The sequence below is a fragment of the Cryptotermes secundus genome, unplaced genomic scaffold (genome assembly GCF_002891405.2).
Source record: "Cryptotermes secundus unplaced genomic scaffold, Csec_1.0 scaffold2383, whole genome shotgun sequence".
NCBI lineage: Eukaryota > Metazoa > Arthropoda > Insecta > Blattodea > Kalotermitidae > Cryptotermes > Cryptotermes secundus.
Window position 1 is genome coordinate 120,959 of NW_019729240.1, and position 11,102 is coordinate 132,060.

Below are 11,102 nucleotides of genomic sequence, written 5' to 3' on the forward strand. Positions count from 1 at the left end.
TAGTCATACTTTATGCTTTGTCCATATTACATACTTCATACAACATTTTTCAAAACATTATTTTGGTCTGATGAATATTAAAGGGACTAGGGTTTTATTTATGAATTTAAACAAAGTGGTAACTTTGGCTGTTATTGTTGTTGTGATTTTCGTCTGACTTGATTCAGTGGGAGCAGAATATAGGTCCCAGACGGACGGAATGATGAGCACGATCTTACCACACTCTGATTGTTATTATTGACTGATTCGATAGTATCCATCGGCTACATAAATTAGGATGGTAACGCCCACGGCTGCTTCCAACAGGATAGTGCTACAGGGCACAGGGCACACGACTCTTGTCACCATGACGCTTCTGCGCCATTGTTTACTGGCCAATAAATTCCAACGGAAATTTGGCCACCGAGATCGTCCGAGCTTAGTCATTTTATTTCTATCCGTGGGGAGCGATAAAAGCTTCAGTCTGCAAGTAAAGGTAAAGTAAAGTTGTCCCTGTGCGTAACTAATTAAGCACTACGCCATGAAGGCGTATGGGGAGTGAATGTATACATCCACATTTTCTTGACCTCGGTACTAGTTGGAAGTGGGTGGTCAGCTTCATGCCCCGGCCGATTTACCCCCGAGGAAAGAGCCCCCGGTATTCATTTCATATGAGGTTGGGTGGACCCCAGGACCGGTCTGCCTCACTGGGACTCGAACTCCGACTCCTCCGTCCTCCAGCCCGTAGCCAGTCGCTATCCCGGCACCTTCAATCTACAAGTACAGTCCAATAATCTCCATGATCATTACTAATTGTGTTATGAACATCCTACAGGCTGAATCGGTGACCGTCTGCGCCAAGATAAAATGGGTAGATGCTTGTCTATATGCACTTGGGTACCACTTACAACAGTTGTTACCATTGTTACACCAATGAAATATATTCGTGTTTTTCAGGTGCAGAGTGGCTTTCGACTCACACTGTACCTGTAGTAGTGCGCGTGATGTCAGTATTTACAAGATACTATCCTTCGGAGCCTTAAATGCTTTCATCTTCATACTCCGTGATCTCACCAGGGCTACAATGCGTGCAAACCATGACTGCAGCGCATTCTGTGGGTAGAAACCTGATTCATCAAGGCGGTCAAGGCCAGTAGTTAACGTTTCTGGCACTCAGGTTCTTTTTCGTTCGTGGACTCGTCATCGGGATCGTGAATATCGTGAAGCTGACGGGGTGAAGATGTTTGGAGGGGAGTAAGACCAGGGTTGGGCAGAAAAGAGGTGGGAGCGAACAAATCGCCGCACATAACAGAGAGTAGTGAGTGAAGGTGGGAAAGAAAGGAAACCACGTACTGTCATTGTCGGTCATTGTGGTGGTCGGTGTTGACGGTGTTGACTGTGTCGTTGCAGACTGTCAGTGTGATATCGTAGTGTAGTATAAAGAGTAAGTTCTTTTTTCCGCCGTGTAAAGACTGACTAGTGCGGCAAATAGTAACAGCGTTTTTAGCCCTTTTTATTCATAGACTTCGAGAAAGCCTATGGTTCAATTAGGAGGGAAGTATTGTACAATAATCTGATAGAGTTTTGGGTACCCTTGGAACTAGTTGGGCTGATTATAATGTGTTTAAACGAAACGTGTAGTAAAGTCCATATATGTAAACATTTGTCTGATAATTTCCCTACCCAGAATGATCTAAAACAAAGAGGTCTTTATTGCCACTCCTTTTCAACTTTGCTTTAGAATATGCCATAAGGAAGGTCCAGGAAAACCAGGTGGGACAAATTAAATGGGATACATCAGCTGTTGGTCTATGCTGATGATGTGAATCTACTGGGTGATGATATAGATACCATAAAGAGAAACACACAAACTTTAATTGGTGCTAGTAAGGGGGTTGATCTAGAAGAAATGCAGAGAAAACTAAGTATATTGCTGTCTTGCTACCAAAATGCAGGGCAAAATCATGAAATAAATATAGGTAACAGATATTTTGAAAATGTGGCACAGTTCAGATATTTGGGAATGATGATAACAAATCAAAACCTGATTCAGGAGGAAATTAACAGGAGACTGAACTTGGGTTATGCTTGCTACCACTCAGTCCAGAACCTTTTTTCTTCTCATCTGTTGTCCAAAAACATACAAATTATATTATACAAAACTGTAATATTGCCTGTGGTTCTGTATGAGTGTGAAACTTGGTCTCTGACATTAAGGGACGAACATAGACTTAGGGTGCTGAGAAGAATATATGGACCAAAGAGAGATGAAGTGACAGGAGCTTCATAGTTTGTACTCTTCTCCAAGTCTAGTTAGAATGATCAAGTCAAGGAAGATGAGGTGGGCATGGCATGTAGCACGAACTAAACAAATTTACCACAGCTAATTAAAATCTGAAGTGGTTTGTGAAGACCTCTGAAACTGCAGAAGGATCTGGTTTGTAATATCTGTAACTGATTGGCCATGAAACTATCATTTTAAGTGGAAGTAAGATTGCCGTTATTGACTTGTTGCTTCCAGAATTATATATCCATTTTAATTAGGTACTGTAACTTCCTAATTGCTATTTGAACACATAGGTTTTTCTTTCCAGATATTTCGAAAAGTTATAAGGAGAAATGATGGGGTATTCCTTGTACTATACAAAACCAATTTTATTTCTGTAAATGTGAAAGAATATCACAATCTTGCATTTCTGGTACATAATCTGTACAAACAGTAAATATTGTATTATATTCATATGTTCTGAAAGTAAAGAAGTTTGTTTCTAAAGTTATTTGCTTGTTTGTCACATTGTGTACGAATTTTGTAAACTTTGCTCTTTTATTGCAACTTCTGTTAATGTTCTGTACTAATTTTTTCTATTCCCAATCATCTGTGTCCTTACAGCAACAGGATGGTGATAAAGAAAATCTGTTGCATTGGGGCAGGTTATGTAGGTGGGCCAACATGCAGTGTCATAGCTTTGAAATGTCCTGACATAACTGTCACTGTGGTTGACAAGAGTAAAGACCGTATTGCACAGTGGAACTCTGATAAGCTACCAATATATGAGGTATGAAGTTGAAAGATAAGATGTCTTGACACTAAAATTAAATAAATTAATGTCTTCCATCAAAATTTTACCAAAAAGGAAAAGAGAAAATGCTTGCTATGTTTCATTGTTCATACAGGTATGATGCATGTCTGAATAATATCCAGGTCTTCTTATTCATTTTATTTTTCCTTGTATGCATTTGTTAGGGAACTTACTGCCTGTACCAGTAACAAAATATTCTCTCCAACATTCCCCTGGTATTCCTCCTACTTTTTCCATGAGGATTTATAATTCCTTGCTTCCATCATCAGCCTGTCTTCACATATTGTATCAACATGATCTTTACACCTATTTTGTATTCAAGTCTTTGAACAATTTAACATTCTCTTGCCACAGACAGTTTTGGAGAACACTAATTTTATGCCTGCTTCTTGCTTGACGTTTGCTTGGCTTACTCTCTGACCATGAAGATGGAGGTAGTGTATTCCTCTGATATGGCAGTGAACTTCTACTGGACTGCATGGCATTCCATTCCAGAAGATATACGCTTCACTCGCCACTATGAGAACAACACCTCCAACTAATCATGATAATTTTTTCAGATTAATTAACAAATGAAATGTGAAACAGTTACACTTCTACCTGTCAGAAAATAGGAGATACATTTGAGAACATTAAATATTGGATTAAATATTTTCAGTTATTGTGTTATTGTACGTGAATGATGTCTCACTGAAAGGAAGCATGAATATTGCTTGTTATTTCAACCACAGTCACACTAATCTGAGGTGTGATTCATGGAGGGTTGGAAATTTCTGACATAAAATGCAGGTTATTTACTAAATCAAAATTCACCAAATCCAGGCACTACACTGCCTATATTGGGCCTAGACTTGGACTGGAAGAAGTGTTCACTGAATGCAGAATTACGCTGCATTTATAACTTAACAAGATTTTGTCATGTATTGGAGGTCACTGTGGAAATTTGACAAAGGTCTCCTCTGTCTGTCTGTCAGTCTGTGACTTCTGAACAGCTGGACAGGTTTTCATTTCTTTATTTTTTTTCTTCAGTATGGGGGACTTTAACTGAAAATTGATGGGCAATTATGATTTTCAGTCATTGTGACCGATAATAAATGTCACTGTACCTAAGGTCATAAGATAGTTTTCTGACAGAAGCTATTCCTTAGGAAAGCACAAGCATGTTGCTGTGGAAAGCCTTGGAAGAAATTTATTAATAAAAACTCTCCCCAAAGATTTTCAGAATTTTATATTCTGACAACAACTTAACTCATACCTGGGTGAACAACCAATTTCAAAAAGTGAGGCTGCAATGTGGTGGTGGAGAAACCATCTGATATACAGCTTGTTAGGTAGACCTGCTGTCAAGTACCCGCCACTTCATTCCACACAAACGAAAAGTGAGTGGTTGATTTCTGTTCTAGGAAATGTGTTGACCTCAAGAGGAGAAAACTTGTTTCCTTCTAACGTTGAAAGGCTGTGCTTTTAAATAAGAACATGTAAATGCAAAATGTTATAAAAACATAGTTTTTGTGTGATTGACACTGTATTACTTATCTAACAGTATTTAGAATGTTAATTATGATAGTAATAGTATCTCAAAGAGCTGGGATAGCGTAGTCAGTATAGTGACTAACTATGGGCTAGATGACCGGGGTATCAGAGTTCAAGTCCAGGTGGGGCCAAGAATTTTCTCCATGTCATCCAGACTGGCTCTGAGGTGCACCCAATCTCCTATCCAATGGGTACAAGGGGCTTTTTCCCTGGGAGTAAAGCTGCCAGGGAGTGAAGCTGACCACTCACCTCCAGCTAGTGCCGAGGTCAAGAAAATGAGGATCTGTACATCCATTCCCCTGTATGCCTTCATGACGTAGTGCTTAATTAGTTAAGCACAGGGACAATTTTACTTTTTTGAGTAGTATCTCAAGAGGTAATTTGGCAACAGTCATCTCACATGAATACTCCATTCATGAATAAGTAGATATGTGTTGAGTACACAACATGTACACTGTTGGCATTGTACAAAATTCATTGTAGTAGTCACTTCTGATTCGAAGGTTTTTAGATTAGGAATAAGCAGAAAGTTTGATGTTTTGTTTAGAGTTCAAAATCGTATTTATAACAAAGCTTGAGTTTGCAAATTTTTCAAAATATGCCCTGTATCATTGAGTCATCTGTGTTGTCACATCTGAATGTGGTGTCCTTCCTGAAGACATTTGCTCATTTGAGTTTATCACTTCAGTCTCTGCTGCATATAGGTGTTTATGAGGCAAGTGTGTAGCCACTTAAGAACATCAGTCTTAATTGCATAATCACTTTGGAACTTGCAGCCATTTAAGGTGATATTTAATAATTCAGGTAGTCAAGAAAATCTTTGTGCATTAAACCCTGCCAGCTCCAGTAAGTCTTTGTCCTTCTCTTTTTCTGCAGGCAACTGCCCTTTGAATCTGTGAAGTGTTCTGAGACTCCAAATGATGTGACTGTATATTGAACTGTGTGGATTTTTGTATGCCTTGGTGTATCCACTTTTGTTATATGAGACAATCAAGTTATATATCTACTTTCCTTCTGCACCATTGAAGACTTGTATGTACACATGATAACATATATCTGCTTCTGGTTAAATGTAAGGTCCCTTAGCATCCTGTGTATGATGTTGAATTTTCAGGTAGGAATGGACGATGATCTGTGCTTTATTAACTAACCAACCATCCAGCCATCCTGTCAACTATCATCTTGGTGCAGTGTTCATTGAAAGTTGATATATACATAGTTGATCAAGAAATTCCGTGGCTTTATGGAACCAAAATGTACATTTTTGTGTTCACAAAAGCCCACCAGTGGACAGTGTCCTGAACTACTTGATCTAATTCACCTTTCTTAGAGCCCATTTTAGTACAATCCTGTTGTCTAAACCAAGATCTCCCAGGTGCTCTTTTCCCTTCATATTTTTTCAACCAAAACTTTATATGTGTTTCTGATTCCTTGTGTGTACTAAACGTCCTCCTTGTCTCGTCCCCTTTATTTCAATTACCCAAACAATAATTGGTAAAAATTATAGGTTATGAAACCTCTCATTAAGTACTTTTCTGTATTAGCTCTTTATTCCCTCTTCATTGGGTTTAAATATCCTGAACACTCTTCCTTTTTAGCCCAAAGTCTCTCCAGTGCCATTACTAGTATTTATTTGAACGGTGCTGTCACTGTAATACAATGATGAGGCATGGTTGGCTGTTAATTTTATTAGGTATTCATTTCAGTCATAATTTTCTGTAGTATTGCATGAGTTCTGTATATTTTGGCTAGTTTTCTTTTTTCCCCAAAACCTGGCAGCACAGGAGATACGCACTTTCACACTACCTTCAAGTACTGGAGTGAGGTATTGTTGCTACTGCTTCCATGCACCGTGTTTTTCCTTCAGCTTTATTGACACTGTTTTTAGAAGCAAAAATTCTTGAAAACCTACAACAGATCATATTGCTCGTTAATTGAACAGCACAAGATTTCAGTATAAAATTGAAAAGAAGGTAATGGGTGATTGACCATGCTTGCATCATGGTGTTCTGTTGTGCATCCTCATAACTCTGCTCATTAACAAGTTCGTAGCTTGAATGAACAGTATTTTCCATATGACTATGTTCATTTTAGCCTGGTCTGGATGAAGTAGTTAGGGAGTGTCGTGGCCGCAATCTGTTGTTCTCCACTGACATCGAGACAGCAATAAAAGAAGCAGACCTAATCTTCATATCTGTCAACACACCCACCAAAACATTTGGAAATGGAAAGGTAAGGATATTTGTTCTACTGTCATTTTTACTGTGCAAGTTCACTTCAGATTTATCTGTTCAGCATAGTAAAGCTCCATCTTTCTTTCATCTTAATTTGTTCTGCACTAATATCAAGAAGAGCTCATACAATGAGACCCAGCCAGCCCCATTTCCTGCTTGGAACCTTACCTCACACCTCACATATGCCTTTGTGGAATAGTCTTTAGCCATAGCAGTAACTTTACCTTTACATCTTTACACAGTTTTAAGTTTTTTGTATGCATAGCTCCCAGTTATAATGGTTCAACATTAACTGTTTGTAATTACCAATATTGTGTACCTGGAGTTGATCAAGGGGAATGGAATGTGGCTATGATAATGCCAAGTCTGCCACTCTATTCTTATGCCTGAGCCTTAGTTTTTCCTCAGTTGTGTTTAGGTTGATGTAACAAAGTAATCCTTTCCTAATGTTGATACCTCTTGAGCACGCAGCAGGAGTTAAGCACCTTTGTTATTATTAGATTATTATTATTATTTATTAGGCCACCATATATCCATAAGGATTACAATTCCAGCGGATGTAGTTACCGTCATTAAGTATATGCAAATGACTGTGCAATAGTGCACTCGTCAGCAACATACATAACAAATTGTATAACATGTGAATAAAACAAAAAAAATATACTAACAATCTAAAAAAGTTATAAAAGAAACAAGTACAATTCAGTATTTATGCTTAGAAGTAAAAATACAGTGATAATTAAAACACTCTGCAAAGATACATGATCAACTGTGCAATAGGACACTTGTCCAAATGTATTAAAAAAAAGAGATTGATTGACATCATAGAGTAAACATTCAGGTACAGAATTTTTTAAAGATTGTAAGTGAATAATATGTTAAACCATGCAGGCTAATTATGGCTGAGGCACTAAATTCCTTCATAAATATGCACTCAAACTTTTGTAAAATTGAAATAACTTGCTGCACTTATCTGTTGATGACTGTATCAAATTTTATTTGACAGCAGTCTGTATCCCAGTCTGTATGACATGCAATGGCAGGTGAAAGTCTTTCCTGCATGTTGTCTGTATTTCCGATTTCTTTCACATGTACTTCATTTTGAAAGCCAGCTAAAGCACTGGAACGCTTGAATAAAATGGTTTAAACCTGTCTGGATCATGTATCGTGTATGTACATGTTGCAGTTCATATACATAAGCTAAATTGTGATTACATCTGAAATTTAACACGAAAAAGGGCAGAACTTCTAAATTACACAGTAATTTCAAAAGTACGGTCAATGTTTTATTTATTTATTTTTTATGAGGTGTGGATTCTGTGTGTAATTATTCCACTGACAGATGTGTTTAATATTCTCATGTGTTAGTGACTGGACATTGGATTTGGATTGATAATTGGATTTATCTATCACTTATAACTCGTAACTACAGATGATCATAACACTGTCACTAGTCTACATTACAATATCAGTACAGCACACACCAAGACTTCTCCGTTTGTTGTGTCTTCACTAGTCATTGCTATGTAGTGGCTGCTGACAACAGAGATACCTCTGCTTCCTTACCCATGGCTAACCACTAGCTACAAGTGCTGACACAAAACTAACAAACTTCTGGGTTGGATTGGGTAATTTTCTGATGGCCCCCACCAATGCAGCCACTCTAGGCTACAAATACTGCGCTGTCTCGCAAGTCTGACCTAACAAACTTTCAAAGAGTCAGAGTCAGAGTTACTTTATGATTGGTGATCTGCTGCCAATTAGTTTGTCTTGGCACCAAGCCCCTCATGACTCACAACCAGTATTCTTTTTCAAACCAAACACTTGTGGTTATAGTCCTTATGTAACATCATCTCTGATGAGAGGATGGGTCTGTTGTTTACAATTACTACTGGCCCTTGTCAGTGCAGTCATTCTTGGGTCCAAGTCCTGTGGGACCTGGAGTGCCAGGCCCCATATTTATATACCCCAGGAATATGGTGGCCCAATTATGCCCCCAGGCACCAGGTTCCCTTTTTGTCACCTCCTATGACTTGAAGGGCTGTGGTGGAGATATTCAAACCCACCTCCATGTGGGGTCTAATCCCCCAACTAACTTTCAGATTTGGTCCTTGACAATATATATATATATCCTTGGCACAGACTGAGTAAAAAACACCGCTTCCAGCAGTTGCTCTGTTGCAGGTTTATTTGTTGTCGCAGAAATGTGTTAATCACGCCGTTGCCAAGCAATGGCCGCCTCTTCTTTTTCTACTATTCCAGCTTTCAACCATCATGTCACAATATAAAAAGTACTGACAAGAAGAGTTGTATGTGCACACATAGGTATTATACACACAAATTTGGCGTGTGTGAGGGTTGAGACATTGTTTCAAGAGGAGTGAATGCTGCATCGATTGGCCCACTACTAAATGTGTTTAGCGTAAATAATGCTGTCATGTTACTTTGTGTGCATATTTATGTGTAGCATAAGTAAGTGGTCTTGTTGGAACAGGGTCGAGCAGCAGACTTGAAGTATGTTGAAGGTGCTGCGCGAATGATAGCAGAAGTTGCAGCTAGTAACAAGATTGTTGTAGAGAAGAGTACAGTGCCAGTACGTGCTTCAGAAAGTATTCTCAACATCCTACGTGCCAACAATAAGCCTGGTGTTAGTTATCAGGTACAAAAACAGTTGATTGTCATCAGCGTATAAAATATAAAATTGGAATATTATGTCTTTGTTTATTTGAAAATAAAATTAGAATTTTAAAAATTATTTTTCCAGGGATAGTGAAGATTTCTCTTCTGGCTTATAGACAGACTATTGTCTCTTTGAATATTATTAAATCTGTACGTTTCTAGGGACTTTTTTCGAAATAGGAACAAATATTTAAGGGGATCTTCCATAAGGTGTTCTTTCTTTGCATACTTTCCTTTCCCAAGGAAAATTGTAGTTTTACAAGATTAGCATTCAAGATTCTATCTGATGGGGAGAATGCCTGTAGCACTTATCTCCATATTTTATATGCCTTAATGGCCAGATGCATAGATGTACAGATAATCTTATCTTTACAAATTGAATTTTGTTCATATTGAATTTATTGTAAACCTAAAATAAAAATGTGCACCATATGTGGATAAATATTTTAATGAATTACCTTCCCTGCCCCCCATAGATTCTCTCAAACCCTGAGTTCCTAGCAGAAGGCACAGCAATAGATGACCTTCTAAATCCAGACAGAGTATTGATTGGTGGAGAAGACACCCCAGAAGGCCATGCAGCTGTAGAAAAACTGTGTTGGGTATATGAGCACTGGATCTCCCGCAGCAGTATAATCACTACTAACACATGGTCTTCAGAACTGTCAAAACTGGTGAGTGTGTATTTTAATTGTGCTTCATTGTATGTTAAAGAAATGGATTAGCTGAAACACTTTTTCTCACTTATCTTCATCTGTTATGGATTAGGTCCTTAGACCTGTTGTGATACAGAAATGACTTGTGGAAGAATGATGGCCATGTCCATAATTTATGCTAACTGTCTTACAGTGCACACACTTTTTCACCTTACTCTTCTCTTTTGCATTACATGTTTCAGCATTAATGTGCCATATTCAGGTGCGTTTTCTCTATGCACGTCTAACTACTGCATTGCATGCCCTGATGTCTTCATACTAAAGTGACTAAAATATATATTTAACCGTTCAGCGTGGTTTGACGTGTATGTTTCGTCAGGTATTTAAATCGTCTGGGGGGGTTCGACGTGTATGTTTCGTCCAGCTGCACACCTATGTTATAACGCCCATAATAATTGATGGTTTTGCTGTAGATTGNTTCTTTTTTTATTTGTTATCTTAAAAACCAGGACGATGGATAAAGTCCAGAAACCCAATATATCAGTAGTTAATTTATTTATACTTCTCAAAGGTAGTTTTAATTGTACTCTTTTATTACATAACTTAATATTTTGCTGTATGTCTTGGAAGTTACACCTCATTAATCTGTAACACATAGTGATCTGAAGTGCATGACAGTACTCACTTTTCTTGATTTAGGTATGACAGTTTAGTTGATGTTGTCCGCGTATAGTTAACTGAATTTTCAGTTTTTGACACCACATTTGCTGGAATGAAATGAATACTACCTTATTGGAAAATATTGTTAAGTAACTGAGCGATGCTCGTAAATAATAGAGACATAATTATCTTGCACAAATTTAAGCCACATCTCACCATGCTTCATGTTTTCCTCTGCTGCCATTGATTCATACAGATCACTTTGGTTTGCTTCTTTTTAT

General features: G+C 38.0%; 1 protein-coding gene across 1 annotated transcript in view; it reads left to right on the forward strand.

The window, feature by feature from the left end:
• Positions 1-1,107: 1,107 nt before the first annotated feature.
• The window catches only part of LOC111865617 (UDP-glucose 6-dehydrogenase), a gene marked incomplete at its 3' end in the record, with an annotated part of 18,331 nt that continues 8,336 nt past the window's right edge, over positions 1,108-11,102 (forward strand). The window contains 5 exon segments of the mRNA XM_023853795.2: positions 1,108-1,423; positions 2,870-3,035; positions 6,687-6,824; positions 9,321-9,485; positions 9,982-10,179. Coding sequence (XP_023709563.2) covers positions 2,877-3,035; positions 6,687-6,824; positions 9,321-9,485; positions 9,982-10,179 — 660 coding nt within the window.